General features: G+C 42.4%; 1 protein-coding gene across 1 annotated transcript; it reads right to left on the reverse strand.

The window, feature by feature from the left end:
* Positions 1-1,561: 1,561 nt before the first annotated feature.
* Positions 1,562-8,901, reverse strand: GZMA (granzyme A). The gene is made up of 5 exons (XM_057700723.1): positions 8,799-8,901; positions 6,064-6,202; positions 4,503-4,644; positions 3,634-3,903; positions 1,562-1,778 (listed from the first exon to the last, which is right to left on the reverse strand). The coding sequence occupies exons 1-5, from the start codon at positions 8,866-8,868 to the stop codon at positions 1,617-1,619; spliced, it is 783 nt and encodes a 260-aa protein (XP_057556706.1). The 5' UTR covers positions 8,869-8,901; the 3' UTR covers positions 1,562-1,616.
* Positions 8,902-17,313: the final 8,412 nt, after the last annotated feature.

Raw genomic sequence — 17,313 nt, forward strand, 5'->3', positions numbered from 1 at the left:
CAATCTTTCATTTGTTTTAAGAAGCTGTCCCTTAGCATTGCTGTATGTTCTTAGTTTGAATATACTGTGTGTGTGTGTGCATGTATATATTTGTATATGTATACCTACACACACATATAAGATTTATATTCCAAAAGGAACTGATGGAAATCAAAGGAATCTGCTCACAGAATCTCATCTTGAAGTGGCTACTGGGCTGATGACTACCCACTAAGTTCGATATGCTGAATAAACATCTTAGGTTTTTTCTCAAAGGAAACTTTCAGGCCACGAATCAGCACTCACTCCCTAGTATCAGATGACAGCCACTGTAACCACCATGTTGATCGGACCTACCCAGGCTCAAGGACACGGAGAACCAAGAAATCACCTAGATAATCCAAGGCTTAAATTCAAATTACTGAGAAAGGAGGCTGACTTTCTCTTGTATACTTTTTCTGGCTAGCTAAGTGCCTCATTAATATCCCTAGAGTTTTAATTTCTGTTTCTCACCTGCCTTTGGAAAATACTGTAAGGCGTTTCTTGTTTCTGCTTCTCCCATTGACTCAGGTTCTTGCACACAAATCTGAATGGCAGATGTTGATGTGGAACAATGGCCTTTGAAGGGCAAACATTTCCTTTATATCCAAATGCTCCAGACTGGCTGTTTCTATTTCTTGCAGAATTGCTGAGCCCTTCACTGTACTTGTTACTAGACAGACTCACCTTAGTGTCTTTCCTGCTGGGCCCCATTGAATCAGTGAAGTGAATAATTCAAGCCAAGTTTGCATGTCATGTTTCACATGGATGACACAGGTGACACTGGTCCCTTGATCTCTCCCTTGTATTATCCATAAAGTGTTTATATTACTTTGTTTCACTTTGCTGGTGAAGATCTGCCCGCTAAAGTTATAGGAGAGGAACAAGTACAGTGATACAAATTGATTTTATTTATGATTAAATTAAGAAGTGATAGCACTTGGCATATAGCCGGAGAAAACCATAATTGAGATGCATGTGCCCCAGTGTTCACTGCGGCACCACTTACAATAGCCAGGACATGGACACAACCTAAAATGTCCATCAACAGAGGAATGGATAAAGAAGGTGTGGTACATATATACAATGGAATATTACTCAGCTATAAAAAACTAAAACAATACCATTTGCAGCAACATGGATGGACTTAGAGATTGTCATATTGAGTGAAGTAAGTCAGACAGAAAGATAAATATCACATCATATCACCTATATGTGGAATCTAAAAAAAAAGGGTACAAGTGAACTTATTTACAAAACAGAAGTAGAGTCACAGATGTAGAAAACAAACTTACGGTTACCAGGGGATAAGCAGGGGAGGGGAGGGAGGGATAAATTGGTGCTGACACATACATACTACTGTATATAACATAGATGACTAATAAAGACCTACTGTATAGCACAGGGAACTCTACTCAATATTCTGTAATGGCCTATATGAGAAAAGAATCTAAAAAAAAAAAGGGTTGATATATGTATATGTATAACTGATTCACTTTGCAGTACAGCTGAAACTAATACAACATTGTAAATCAACTATACTCCAATAAAAACTTAACAGAAAAGAAGGGACAGCAAATGAAATGAAATACAGTGATCTAAACTGCATGCTTCATGGTCTTAGCTATCCAGTTGAGGTGTTTCTTTGAGAGAAGAGTATAGACGCCAGGTCCTCGAGGGTCTCCGCACTTCCCTGGAAGGCCAAAGGCAGTGATGCCTCTGAAAGTGCCTCCACATATCAAAGGGCTTCCAGAATCTCCCTGGGGGAAAACAAGAGGAATGATGGAGACCAGCGTCAAATATGACCACTAGTAGAATGGAAGAAATTCCATTTCATGTGGAGCACTTTAGGTGAAGTTAAGACCAACCTTGACTTCCTTGACAATTAGTGCTTAAAAAACTGAAATATTTGGGAATATTCAACAATATGTTCAAATTAGTTTTCTCGATTCATTTATGAAGCTGTAAAAATTGAAATGAAACTTGTACTATTGCTTGTGTAATCCACTAATTTTGAGACAGATTCTCTGCTTTAGAAACTCTCCTGTTTGTCATTTTCTCAAAATGCTTAATAACTCAAGGGATAAAATAGTCAGATGCAGATGTGCCACTGAGGCAAAGAACCAAAGCCATGTTTTCTAATTCCTCCACGGATAACTGCCTTCCCAAAGGAACAAAACCAAAGCCACATTTTCCTTCACCTTCTCAAATAGACAGAACTTGCTCCCTTGAGTCTCCTTTCTTTTTTTTTTTTAATGAGGAAGAAACATTTAATGAAGTAGGTTATGTAATAATATTTCTAAAGAGCATATGGAATGTGAAAGACTCAAAATTAAACTCATGAATACAGGAATCATGGAAGAGAAAATGACATTTTAAAAATTGTGTTATTAATCTGCCAGTCTACTACCCTATCATAGGATCAATGAACATTAAAATTAGACCTTGGAGGTCAGTTCCTTCAAAATCCCACAAACACCGGTCTTCTCTAGCAACATTGTTTGTTTAGTCAGTACTTATGGGAGCATCTACTACGTGCCATGTAGTCATCTAGACACTAGGTCCGAATCAGTGAACAAAACAGACAAAAATTTCTGCTCTTGTGGAACGGACATTATTCTTGGCTCTTCCTCCCGGGTCTCCTTTGAGCATCTGATGCTAGATGGACGCTTCTGGAAGTCCGTGATTACCCTTCAGAGCTGCCTGGTTCCACTGGGAGGGAGGCATCAGTTAGCTGTAAGTCATGCTTTATTTCTGTGACAGCCACCCAATGTGTGACCCTGTGTTCACTCAAGGAACTTTAGAATTAGCATATTTATATGTATTTAAGGTCTAGAGACCTGACTGGCCGTTTCCCTGCTACGGCTTTAGGGAGGATGGGTGGTGCTGGGTGCAGGGCCATTGTGGCTTATACATAGAGTTCTGCAAATGCAAGGCTCTGAGGGCCCAGCTCCATCCCAGTGAGGTGAGAAGTGACAGACCAGTGTTCAGAGCTTGAACCTTTGTCAGGTGTTCTTCTACTCCTATCTTTAAGCAGAGTCCTGTCTCAGCCCTCCTCAGGGCACCCTGGTAAGGGAGGCTTGTGTGTTTTTTGGTATGCATCATGCTTGGAAGTTTTTCCCCGGGGTTGAGCTCGGCTCTGGGAAGCTCTGGGGTTTACCCGAGATCTTCAATCAGTCTTGGGAATGCAGGCATTTCAGACTTACCTGCTTAAGTGGCAGAGGAATTTTGGGGGATTGCTCAGATGGGGAAAAAGTACCGAAGGCTCTAGAGGAACCCTGACTTCAGTTCTCCTGAGTGTTACACATTTTTCAGTTTAGATCTATATATGTTAATATGAAAAATGAGAAAAAATTTCTTCTTAGTAATTTTTGATATAAAATCAAGAAGATGTAGTAGTTCAACCCATGCACCAGCAGTGAACTTATTTTTGATGAACAGCTCACCTGAGCTGAGAACATTAATTTATTTGACTAGAGTTTTATCAAACTTCTCTTAAAAAGCACTAGGACCCCGTAGAAGCCAATGCCATGACAAGGGAAAGAGTGACTTCAGGTTCTCTATATCCTCATGACTTAACCCAACAGCTAAACTTTGAGGTCTTATTTTACTTACATTGCAAGAGTCTTTTCCACCTTGGAGGCGTCCGGCACAAATCATATTCAGTCCAATCACAGGATTATAATTATAGTGCCTTTCATTATTGCAGACTTTTCTGTCTATGACGGTGACATTGACTTCTCTCAAAATATCAGACGGAGGTGAATTATTGTGAAACTTCCCCCACCCTGCAACTTGACAGGTAGTTTCTGGTTTCACATCGTCTCCCACTTTAGGGAGATGAAGGATAGCCACGTTTTTATTAATTGTTGCCTTTTTGTTCAGCTGTTGGAAGACAAGCAAAAATAGTTAAAAGAATGAGATAATTAAAATTTACAGGATGTCCCTGGTGGTGCAGTGGTTAAGAATCTGCCTGCCAATGCAGGGCACATGGGTTCGAGCCCTGGTCCGGGAAGATCCCACATGCTGAGGAGCCACTAAGCCCGTGCACCACAACTACTGAGCCTGTGCTCTAGAACTTGTGAGCCAAAACTACTGAGCCCACGTGCTGTAACTACTGAAGCCCATGTGCCTAGAGCCCGTGCTCCATGACAAGAGAAGCCACCACACTGAGAAGCCCATGCACCACAATGAAGAGTAGCCCCCGCTCACCGCAACTAGAGAAAGCCCTCGCACAGCAGTGAAGACCCAATGCAGCCAATAAATAATAAATAAATAAATAATTAAAAAATTCATCCAATAAAAATTAATTTAAAAAATAAATAAAAATTCCACATTTTTAATTAAATTGTATCCTACCCCCCCCTTATGCAGCGATCGTCTGTAGCTATCGGGGCACTGAGAAAGGTTTCCATGTTGGTGGCCAGAGAGTGGGCGCTTCTATGCCTTTTAAGTCAATCAAAAGTATAATCAAAGATTTGTACCTTTAGAAGTTTAAGATCACCCTCGTGTGTGTCCGGGTCATAGCATGGATAGGGAAACTCTTTCTTAACGGACATGATCTGTTTTTCAGGCTCTTTCTTGCTTATTGAGTGAGCCCCAAGGATGATCTCGGATCTCTTGTTCCTGAAAACAGACCCAACACCGTTAATTTGGTTTACTCTTTAAATCAGGAGCGGAGCATATTGTGTGTGGATCGGTTTCATCATCCCATTTGTAAATATGCTTGCTGTGGAAATACTGTTTGTGGCTCAGAAAAAAACGTGTACTTTAAAGAATAAAAAGAAAGTGTATGAATGTCTCATCATCAAGATCACCCGCAGCTTATTTGTAACAAGCGAAACGAGGTTCACTGCAAACCACACGATGTGAGAATTGCCTGGCAGCTGAGCCCCGTCTTGGGATCTTTGTTGGGGTTCTACTGCTGTCCTCTCCGCCTTCCTGTAGTTATGACAGAGGATCAGGTGGCAGAGGACTGGAAAATGGAGGCCTCAGGAGTCTAGAGACAACGCAAAAGACACTGGATAGTTGCAGACGAATGCACCGAAGAAATCTTTGTAATGGAACAATAAACTTATCTTAAATAGGAAAACTTTCAGAAATCGATGGCTTAGTGGAAGACCCTGTCTGCATGGCATTGAGCATGTGTATTTGAGGGGATGGTGGGCTGAAGGAGGGCCCCAGGAGTCTTTCCTTTCTTACTCCATGTTAAAGGTTCATCTTGCTTAATGAAATCAAGATACTCTCTGGTGTATTAGCGATGAAGGCCGTTATCATTCACAACTACACCAACCATATATTCACACTGCTGTTTTTCCATTACACAGCTGATATGTCTCACTTAAGACCTTAGAACAGTGCTTTCAGGAGAGTATACTTTGCTGATAAAATGTTCTGTAAATCTGCACTGTCCCATATGGAGCCCCAGGTAGGCTACTGAGGACTCAAAATGTGGCCAGTGAGACCGAGGACCTAAGTTTGTAATTTGTTTTAACTGTAATTAATGTAAATGTATACAGCCATAGGTAATTTACCTAGCCACCGTGACAGTGGCTATTGTAATAGACAGCCCAGGTTTACAGGCTTGATTTAGGGAGTGGAGAAAAGACCAGCCCTGGAAGAGGTTTGAAGGCAGTGGTTGATAGTAGTTAAGAGATGGCTGAGGCGTGAGACGTTCATGAGAAAAACAGGAAGGCATTCAAAAGAAGCTTTCCCTCCTTGACAGTGTTGTTCAGGCCCCTGAGGGGACACAGAAATTTTTACCCTTCGGTACCATCATGAAGTCAAAACCAGAAGCAAAGACTTGCAGCACCTGAGCTGGGTGGCTCTAGAGGAGACCTTCTGAAAGAGCTCTGGGTGCTGCTCTCTCATTGGTCTGATTCTTTGGGGCTGAGTCTGGGCTCAACTCCCTTTTGGGGTAAAGCAAGTTGCCAAAGATGTAAGTGATGTAAAGATCCTGTGGCTTTAGTGGTATTTACTCTCTTCATTAATATTCCCCCAAGTTAGAATATCTCCACAAACATTTTTTAAAACCTAAGCACTTACAGTTTACAGTGAGCTGCCGTCAATACCCAGTCTTTTGCAATCAAAGCCCCGGCACAGATCTCTCCCCCTTTAAGTAGCACCATGTAGGGTCTTGAGTGAGGAGTCACTGGATCTCCTCCAATAATTTCTACACAGAGATCTGTTAAAAAGAAAAAGACTAGTCATATCAGTGACCACCCCAAAGAGCTCTACCTAAAGCCACGTTTCTAAGACTAGACATGCTTTGCCCACTTAGAGAGAAGGGGAGACGAGAGCATCCTCCCCACTTTCAGGTGGATTTCAGATATCTGAATGTAAATCCCATTCCTGTTGGACTCTCTGAGAAGGTCTTGCTCTTTCACCCACAGAAACCATGCCATTGGCAGTTCCAGGAATTATCAGGCTGGAAATCGGTCACAATCACTGACCTCAGGCCTCAGGGCTTGCGAAGAGCAGACAAATGTGCATGGATTTATACCAGCAACGGGCGCTCCAGGGGCTGCTGGTGATGAAGGCAGCTGTGAGTGCCCTCCCACCCCTCTCCTTTTCTGGCTAAGTATTAATCTGCGGAAGCAGAGTGGCTTTTAGAAGCTTGAAAACCACCCTTTTCACCCCAAGCCCTTGCAAAACCCCACAGCTTACAAACTGACTTTAGCACCTTTTAGCTGTGACCCTACCCAGCAGTTCTTTGGTCGTTGTGAGACTTTTGCTCGTTGAAATTTGCACTCTTCTCATTCATAAATTGAGAGAATAATATCTTTTGCACATGGAGCTCCCCTCAATCTCCAGACTGAACCACATGGTTTAATCTAAGCCCTTTTCTAATGAAGAGAGGAGAGAAGAGGCTATGGGGAGAGGATTCGGCCTTAGTCAAATTTCCTTGATGATAGACCAAGAGTAGAGATTCATTGTTAGAGAACGGTGAGACAAAAGCACAAGGCAAACCATTGATATTGGCTGAGAGGATCTTGTGCCCTTGTGATATACTCTCAGTGCCACCTTCCTACACCAGATCTTCTTGGATTCTCCCCAAGCATTTCTCCTGACCATTGGCTGGGGCTCGCGGTTCCTTCAGTGGGGCACATTGCTTATTATGCCATTATTAGAGCTAACTCACTGCCAGATTTGCAATGAGGTGTAAATGCTGAGAGTGGGGGAAAGGGAAGTGGGTGTCCAGAAAGGCTCTTTTCCACAACGGAGTTGGGAAGGGGAAGTCCTAGGCTATAGAACTAAAAGTATAAGGAACCTGGAGAAACCAAGAGCACGTCACCAACATTTCAGTTTTCCTGCGGTGTACCATGAATAGATGGATTCCAAAGATGCATCTTTGGACCGTCTAGGCTGCAGAAATCGTAAACTCAGTATAATTCTTTGTTTTGCAGAGTCCTGTGTTTGGTGAGCACACGTACTGCCTCAGAAAAAGGTCCCCATCTCCCACAGCCTAGGATATGGGAATAGGACTTAGAGCAGGTGAGAAGCTATTAAAACTAGTAATTCTTGGTTCCCACCCAGAATCGAAATGAATTAAAATCACTGGGGCTGGGGCTGGGATGTCAGTATTGTTTCAAAATCCTCCAGAGGATTCTAACGTGCAGAAGGGTTGAGACCGGCCATGCAGAGCATCGAGTCTTGCTTTGCTGTGTCTGTTCCCTTTAGGGACCCACACTACTCTCTCTGGCCACAGGAAACAAAGAGTAAGTTGGTTTTCTTGCTTCCTTTGAAGAAAAGAGATGATTGGATTTTTAAAATCTGCTCTGTTTCACTGTTGTGGAGGGTTTAACATGCCCGAACAGAGTGGTGCTAGGCCGTGCTTATAGTACTCTGCCCACCCTTTGGTTTCTAATGCCCTGCAACCTTATTATTTCTAAAAATTTTAGGTGCAGGATAAACCAGAGAACTTCCTTGGGAATTTTTGGTAAGATTGGTTGTTACGTCAGCCCCTGCCCACCCCTTCCATCGCCAAAGGCTGCCAGAACGTGGGGAAAACTTACGGCTGCCCCAGCACAGTTCAGCCTGGCCCCAGAGTGCTTCTCACTGCCTGGAAAACTTTTAAGAAACATCCAGAGCTGTCCAGGGGCTATTATCCTTCTAGTGATAATCCCATGACTTTTACAGTATTTCAAACTGATGCATATGCAGCTCACACAAAACCAGGCAAGTTGGTTACTACTTCGTACATCAAAGAATAAGCTTAATACAGAATACTATAGCCCTTCCAAAGAGTCGATGGGGGGATGCTCGCAATGTCCTAATATATTCCCGAGGATACACTAGCCTAGAGAAATAATGATAAATATTCGAATCATTCCTGATTTTTGGGTTGTGTCTAGGTCAGGTTTTTAAAAGAGATTTATTTATTTATTTATTGAAGTATAGTTGATTTTGTCATTAAAACTATCTATGCATTTTCTGCAGCAAGAAAGGCTGAGGCATCACTGTTCCTTTCCTGAAAGGTACCATTTGTTTTCCCAACTTAAGAGCTTTTTGTTTGTTTACTTGTTTTTACAGTGTCCATTTCAGCAATTGTCAAGCCACAAATTGACAGCACTTGTGATTCTATTATCTTTCATAAAGATATTGTAAAGAAGAAAGAAGTATGCTTTTCCTTTTAAAATAAAGATATATGTAGAATCCAAGAAAGAATGTTAAGGCTTGCAGGAAAAAACCCTCCTTTTGGTACACTTAGCTAATATTGCCAACAAGTCTGCTCCATTTTGCCTAATTGTTATAATGGAAATGACAAGAATCAGTCTTACCTTGTGGAATTAGAAGGAGAAAAATGACAATCGAGAGAGTGGCTGCCAGAAAGGTAGCGGAGCTCCTCATTGTGGCTGATGTCCCCACATCAATCAATGTGAAAATCTGTTTTCAGTTCTTGACTGGCTCTTATTTATATACTGAGAGTACCAAGGATGTGGTTGCCTTTCTTTTCTTTCTTTCCAATTTCAAAGTTGAGCATTAGGGAAAAACAAAACAAAGCAACACAACCACAAGAAGTGAGAGCAGTGAGTCATCACGCCTTACCAGCAGGTGTGCTCTCCTTGGCTGGGACTACTGAGGGGAGAGGGTTGTGCTTCTACAGGGCAGGGGGGCGCCATCAGAACCTAGTATACAAGAGGAGACTCCAAATGTTCCAGCTGAGATTTCGAGGATTCAGTGTTCATCATCAGCAACATTATTTTCTCTAGCCACAAATGAAAGCCCTTTAAAGAGTTAAATCAGAGATTTAAAATCGGTCACCCCAAAATTGGTAAATATCAAGTATCTTTCTAGTTATCGACTTGGATTTTGTAAGGATAAATCGGCCAAGGTCAAGTGGAAATGTGGGAGGGAGCCTTATTTATTCATAAGCTCCTGCCTGGATTTTCCTTCCCCACTTCGCGGAGGGTAATTTATTGTGCCCCTGTCTGATGTCTGGCAGGTGGGGACAGAGGCTGGTGGGGGTAGGGAGGGTTGGCTCTTTCCAGTCCTCTGATTTTGCTTCCCTTGATCATTTGATTTTACCACTTTAGACATACGAAAGTATCTCTGAGTTTCCCCTTCCTTCCTTCCTTCTCTCTCCTTCCCTCCCTTCCTTCCTCCTTTCCTCTCTCTCCCTCCCGTTCCTTCTTCCTTCCTTCCTTCCTTCTTTAAGGATTTAGCTAAGAAAGGAAAATGGGAGTCAGACATGGCTATTTGGTTCCAATATTGGGGAAGATCTCACTCTAAGAAGGAAGAGTATTCGGTATGCTTTCTATTAGAAATGTCTTTAGCTCTTTTTCTGAGCTGAGGATGTGGTCTTTATTATATTACATGTATATGTGGTCATACGTTTGATCAGGGTGTTTGGTGTTAACCAGCCATCCCCAGAGTTAACACTCTGATGACCTCAGACTCAGAGGTTGCTTTTTCAGAAATCACATGACCTTGGAAGGAAGGCCTACTGAGACCCCCACGTTTCGTTTTCGCAGATGTCACTAGCGCATCAAAGATGAATCATTTTTAGTAAAGCAGGGGAATAACCTGCTTCTGGTTTTGGTGAATAATTTTAGTGCAGACTTTTAAAAAAATCAAATATTGATTGCCTACAGCTACTGAAAATTTCCTAAAGGAAACTTTGATAAGTGTTTCTTTTTATGTGAGTATGGTTACCCTTCCTTGACTCGTGGTGCCTTTTAACAGCTTTCTGAGATATAATTTACATACTATCAGGTTCGCTCATTTGAAGTGTATAATTCAATGGCATTTAGTATATTTCCAGAGTTGTGCAACCATCACCATGATCTGATTCTAGAACATTTTTATCATTTCCCAAAGAAGCCTCATATCCATCAGCTATGCATTAATCTCCTTCCCCCAGTCCCCTGCACTAGACAACCTCTCATCTACTTTCTTTCTCCTTAGACTTGCCTGTTTTAGACATTTCATCTAAATGGAATCGTACAATATATGGTCTTTTGTGATTGACGTCTTTCACTTAGCATAATGCTTTTTATTCCTTTTTATTGCCCAATAATATTCCATCATATGGAAATATTTATATTCCACATCCTAATATTCAATACCATATTCTGCAGCTGATATACATTTGGGTTGTTTCTACTTTTTAGTTATTATGAATAATGTTGCTGTGAACATTTATGTACAAGTTTTTGTATGGACATATATTTTCATCTGGGGGGAGCATAAACCTAGGAGGGGGGTTCCTGGGTCATATTGTAGCTGTGTTTAATATCTTGAGGAACTTGTAACTATTTTCCAAAGTGGCCGGATCGTTTTACATTCCCATCAACGAGTGAAGGTTCCAGGTTTCTAAATTATTGCCAATACTTGCTATTAGTATTACTTTTTGTAATTGCTATTCTAGTGGGTGTGAAGCAGTTTTTTACTATGGTTTTGATTTGCATTTCTGTAATGACTAATGACTAATGTTGAGTTTCTTTTCATGTGCTTACTAGCTATTTGTGTACCTTATTTGGAGAAATGTCTGTTCAAATATTTTGCTTGGTTTTTTGACTGGCTCATTTGTCTTTTTATTATTGAGTTTTAAGTGTTCTTTATATGTTCTGGATATGAGTCCCTTATAAAATATATGATCTCCGAATATTTTCTCCCAGTTTGTGGGTTGTCTTTTGCTTTTTTTGATGGTGTCTTTTGGAAGGACAAAAGTTTTAAATTTTGATGAAGTCCAACTTATCCATCTCTTTTATCACTTTTGCCTTTGGTTTCACATCTAAAAAATCATTGACTAACCCAAGATCACAAAGATTTACTCTTAGATTTTCTTCTGAGTGTTATAGTTTTAGTTCTCACATTTAGGTCCCCTTTTTAATTAAAATTTTGTATGGTTCAAGTTTAATTTTTGTCTGCGGTTTGAGGTAGGGGGTCCAATCATTTTCTTGCATGTGATATTCAGTTGTCCCGGAATTATTTCTTAAAGAAACTATTCTTTCCCCATGGAATTGTCTTGCTCCCTTGGTCAGAAATCAGTTTGCCATAAATGTTAGAGTTTATTTCTGGACTCTCAATTTTTAATATTATCTAGGGACTTCATTGGTGGTCCAGTGGGTAAGACTCTGGGCTCCCAATGCAGGGGGCCCAGGTGTGATCCCTAGTCAGGGTACAAGACCCCACATGCATGCCACAACTAAGAAGCCCACATGATGCAACTAATGATCCCTCATGCTGCAACTAAAGATCCCTCATGCCGCAACTAAACATGCCACAATGAAGATCCCATGTGCTGCAAATAAGACCCAGTGTAGCCAAAATAAATAAATAAATGTTAAAAAATAACATTACCTATCCTTATGTCAGTGCCATATTGGCACATGTCCTTATGCCAGCACCACACTATCCTGACTACTGAGGCTTTGTTGAAAGTTTTGAAATTGAAAAATATGTGTGCGCTAACTTTCCCACTAACTTTATTCTATTCTAACAATCTTTTTCAAGGCATTTTGACTATAAAATATAAATTTAAAAAATTGTATATTAAGGCTATTTATTTGTGTTCTTGGCAAAAATTTTAGTTTATTCCAATTGTGAATGAGCTAGTGCAATATTGTAAGCCAGTAGTTCTCAAAGTGTGGTTGGTGGACCCCTGAGGGTTTGTTGAAACTTTTCAGGGGTCTGCAAGGTTAAAATTATTTTCATAACAATACTAAGGTGTTGCTTGCTTTTTCATCTATGTGTTGACCTTTTCACTGATGTCACAAAGGCAATGATGGGTAAAACTGCTGGTGCCTTAGCACAAATCAGTGCAGTAGCACCAAACTGCACTAACAGGCACCGTGTTCTTCACTGCCAGACACTCCCAGAGGAGAAAACCGGTGTCAGTTAACGATGTCTTTGATGAAACAGTAGCAACAGGAAAATTAAAAAAAAAATGTAACACATCTTTACCCTGTAGTAAATGTCTCTTTAATATTTTGTGATGTGGGAAGCGTGCAAAATACACATGAAGTGCGCTGGCACACGTTAAAGTGTGATGGTTGCTTTGGGGGAAAACACTGGTGCAGTAGGTTGCGCTGTGAACAGATCTCTCTCTTTCATGGAATGCTATTTTTATTTGAAAGAATGATGACAGACAAAATATGATTATTCAGACTTGGGTATCTGACAGACATTTTCTCAACTATGAATGAAGTGAGCCTGGCACTTTAGAGAAAACAAATGGCAATGTTTGTTGCTAATGATAAGATTAGAACTGTCAAGTGAAAATGAGAATTCTGGGAACACTTGTGTCTGCTATCACGAGTTTGACATCTTCCCAACACTTAAGGACTTTCCCAATGAGATGGTAGTGATATTAACAAACATAGTTTTAAACATATTGTGCAATGAATGTGTCAACATTTGGAGAATCTACATAACTCAATGAATCAATATCTTCCAAAAGAGCAATGCATGCTGTTACATGCATTTGTATTTGAGTTCGCTGTCCTCTTACTGTGATCATAGAGGAGTGAATCAGCTACTGGGGAAAAGGCCTGGGATCATATTAATTGACACATTACGTAAGTATTTATTGAATTCCTCCCAGGTGCCAGACACAATGCTAAATGCTGGGGATAAGAAGCAAAGGTAAATAAAAAGATTTAACCTTTGCCGTTATGGAGCATTGAGTCTACTAAGGAAGAAATTTATAAACATGTGAAATGATGGTAAATTGTTGTAAGTAACAGAAAGGAAAACCATCGGGTGCTGAAATGGAGAATACTAAGATATGGTCTGTCTCAGAGAGGATGCGCAGCTGACGTTAAAGCCCCGACCCGCCGGATGAAAGGGTGTCAACCTGCGAAAACCTAGTTTGCGGAGAGTAAGTGTGTGTGCAGGTGTAAGTGCGAGTGCCTGTGGGGGTGGGGACGTACGTGAGAGTGTGTGTGTGAGGGCAGCTGGGTGGGCACAAAGCCTGGTTGTGTGTGTGTGTGTGGATGTGTGTGTGTAACTGAGGGAAGAATATTGGCACAGTACGGCGGAGTGAGTGAGGCAGAAACGCCAGCGTGTGCAGGGCCTTGCATACCGTGATAAGTTCGGATTTGTTCGCAGTTTGTTCAGATCTGTGAAAAGGCCTCTGTCAGAGGATATTTTGTTTATACACTTTATACACCGAGTTGGGTGATGCCCTTGTCCACTCCGCTCATGACGGATTGAGGAAACCGGGGCCCAGAGAGCTTGAGTGGTTTCTTCAGCATCCTCTGGTGAGTTAGAGGCAGCGTGAAGGGCAGGACCTCTGGCCCAGGGTCATTTCTCTGCTTACTCTGCCAGTCAGGGCTGCAGAAGAATGGCTTCTGTAGCTGGGTTTCTTAGGGCGGAGTGCCTTGTAGGTAACAAGCATTCAATATTTGGAATTGTCTCATTGCATGCACAGAAATGTCTGTTTCTACAGATTTTAAACAAGAGATAATTTAGACTTGAAGAGAGAAGGAGAAGGAAAACTGACATTTCAGAGAGTATTTCCTTGTCAGTTAGGCTTCTGGACTGCTCCAGGCTTCAGCGCCTTCTCTACATAGTGAGGGAGAGAGTTGGGCTAAAGGCTCTCCAGGGCCCTTCCAGGCTTAACAGTCAATGAATATACAAGGCCAGGGTGTGGGTTTCTGAAACCACTGTTGTGATCATTGGGGGTTCTTTCAGCATGGGTTTCATGCATGCTGCGTTTCAGTGAGTGGAGGTTGCTGCGGGTGCCTTCCGGACACTGCACTTTGAACAACATGGGTTTAAACATTGAGGGTCCACTTATACATAGATTTTTTTCCCCACTAAATATCCACTACAGTGCTGTAGGATCCTAGGTGGGTTGAATCCACAGATTCAGCACCGTGGATGTGGAGGGCCACCTATACAGTTATACTTGGATTTTCCACTGTCCAGAGGCTCAGTGCCCCTAACGCCTGCTGCTGTTGAAGGGTCAACTGTATAAATAGAGGTCGGGGAAGGGGGAGGGAGCATGAACGGGAGGCGCGGGCAGTACGATTTTAAGCAGGGAAATTTGGGAAGGTGTGTTGAGACGGTGCTACGTTAGCAAGGATTTGGAGGTTGGGAGGGTGCTAGTCGTGAAGACATCTGGGGGAACTTTCCAGGAATAAAGGGAAGCCAGGGGAAAAGCCCCAAGGGGGTTCCTGGTGAGTATGAGGAAGAGCAGGAAGGCCAGTGTGGCTGGAGAGAGTGAGTGAGGGGAGCACAGAAGGAAATGACGTCAGGGCAGTGCTGGAGACAAAACCGTGAGAGCCTCGTGGGACACTGTATGGACTTTGGCCTTGACCCCGAGACAAACAGGAGCTGTGGCCGGGCTTTGAGCGGGGGAGAGACATGAGCTGCAGGGTCTGGACAGGATCACTTTGGCTGCAGTGCAGGGAGCAGACTGAACAGGGGGGTGAGGGAGGAAGTGGGAAGGGTGGGGGTGATTGCAGTGATTCAGGATGGAGAGGATGGTGGGTTGGACCCAGCAGGTAGCAGCAGAGGGTGCGAGAGGTTGTCGGATTCTGGATGTGTTTTGAAGGTAGGGCAGGTAGTATGCCCTTGCAGGATGGATGTGTAGTGAAAGAGAAAGAGAAGAGTCAAAAAGACTCCAGAGTTTTTGGTCTGAGCAACTGGGAGGATGGAACTGCCATGAAATAATGGGCAAGTCTAGAGTTGAGGCAGGTTTGGAAGAGCAGATAAGAGATAAGAGGTCTGCTCCAGACAGGTTGTGTTTGAGATGTCTGCTAGACACCCAAGTGGAGTTGCAGAGTAAGGCAGCTGGCTATAGCGGCCTGGCGTTGGGGAGATGTCTGCACTAAAGACAGACTAGGGATTGTCAGCGTATTGATGACACACTGTCTCTAGAGTCATAGAGCCTAAATGCCATTGGAAAGGGAGTGATGATGGAGAAGAAAATTCCCAGGATTTAGCTGTGCGTTACCCCAGCAAGAAGAGGTAGAAGAGAAGAGGAGGTCCAGCAATGAGGACGGAGGAAGAGGGACCTGTGAAGCAGGAGGAGGGCCAGAAGAGGGTGGTGTGCTGGAAACCAAGTGAAGAGAGTGTTTCAAAGAGGAAGAAGAGCTCCATGGTGTCAAATCCTGCTGGGAAGGCAAGTAAAAGGGGACCGAAAACTGACCATTGGGTTTAACAAAGTGAAGTCCTCAATGAGCCATTTCTGTAGAGTGTGGGGCAAAAGCCATATTGCAATTTCAGAGAGAATGGAAAGAGAGAAATTGGAGTATAGTCATCTCATTTGACGAGTTTTGACCTAGAGCAAAGCAGAGAAATGGGGAAATGCCTGGAGAAGAAGTTTTGTTTTCTTTTTAAGTGGGGGTTGGGGGGGGGAATAAAAGAATGTTTATATGCTTATGGGAATGGGAGAAATTGAGGATGAGGTGGGGGGTGGGAAGGGATGCAGAATTGCTGGAGCTGATGTCCTTGAGTAGGTGAGAGGCACTCCTGAAACTCATGTTGCAGTGTGCTCTTTGCCGAAGCTCTGGAGGCCTAATCCACGTACCCAAACTTGGAGGAGAGTACTGTTTAAAATGGAGAGCAGATTTAGCACACTATCGTGTGACAGAAGAGTGGCATTTTTCATTTGCTCTGGGCACGGCCTCTCTCCTCTTAAGGCACATCAGCTTCAAGGTAGAAGATTGCTTGGTTGGATAGGATTTGGTAACTCCGCTAACTCCTATCCCGAATCTGAAATCACATTTCCTTCCAGCAAGACTTTTGCCTTGCTGATCTACTGCCGTCTCTCAAAGGAGCAGACATCAGGTCTCCAGAATCAGCGTACAGTGATTTTGCAACAATAAGCACTGAGAAATGATTCCTCATCATCCCACCTTTTTCAGAAAGTGGTCTTCCTTCCTGTCTCCTTCCCTTAGACATCCTGGTGATAACAGAGGGGATTAGATTACAGAATAGCATGCTTCAGCTATTTCTCAACTTCTAGGATGCCCTTTGGAGATACTTTATGAGCTGCTTCTCCTCAAGTCTATTTAGCAGCCCCTTGACAACTCCCTTTGGGTGGGATGCTTGGGTAGTGCCTGTGCACACACTGAAAGTTGCTGCTTCTAGTTTCAGTCTTAGAAGACAGCGCTTGTTTTTAAAATTGAGATCTAATTCACATAGCATAAACCCGACCATTTTAAAGTGTACAATTCAATGGTGTTTAGCATATTCACAGGGTTGTGCACCCACAACTGTAATCTAATTCCCAAAGATTTTCATCACTCAGAAAAAGGAAACCTCATCACCATTAGCAGTCCCTCCCCATCCCCCACTTCCTTCTACCCCTTGGCAAATACCCATCTACTTTCTGTCAATAAATTTGCCTATTCTGGACATTTCCTATTAATGGAATCATACATGTAGCCTTTTCTATCTGGCTTCTTTCACTTAGCATAGATTTTTTTAAGCTTTAGCTGTGTTCAGCCATGTTCATACATGATAGCAATTATCGGTACTTCGTTTCCTTTTATGTCTGCATAATACCCCATTGAATGGACAGATCACATTTTGCTTATGCTTTCATCAGTTGTAGGCTTCCGGTTGTTTCTACTTTTTGGTTATTGTGAACGATGTTGCTATAAGCATTCATGTACAAGCTTTTGTGATTTTCGTATGTGCCCAGGAGTGGGATTGCTGGGTCATATGTTAACACTATGTCTAACCTTTAGAGGAACTGCCAAACTGTTCTCCACAGTGTCTGTGCCATTTCACACTCCCATCAGTGTTGTGTGAGGGTTCTCTACATCCTCACCAATATTTCTTGTTTTTTTTTTTTTTTTTGATGATGGTCATCCTAGGAGGTGTGAACTAGGAGGA

This window comes from Hippopotamus amphibius, chromosome 1 (assembly GCF_030028045.1).
Source record: "Hippopotamus amphibius kiboko isolate mHipAmp2 chromosome 1, mHipAmp2.hap2, whole genome shotgun sequence".
NCBI classification, from domain to species: domain Eukaryota; kingdom Metazoa; phylum Chordata; class Mammalia; order Artiodactyla; family Hippopotamidae; genus Hippopotamus; species Hippopotamus amphibius.

Coding starts and splice junctions, on each gene's coding strand:
- GZMA (XM_057700723.1), bottom strand. CDS start 8,868: ATGAGGAGCTCCGCTACCTTTCTGGCAGCCACTCTCTCGATTGTCATT. Junction 6,203..8,798: donor TCTCCTTCTAATTCCACAAG/GTAAGACTGATT, acceptor TCTTTTTAACAG/ATCTCTGTGTAGAAATTATT. Junction 1,779..3,633: donor GTGGAAAAGACTCTTGCAAT/GTAAGTAAAATA, acceptor GTTTTCCCCCAG/GGAGATTCTGGAAGCCCTTT.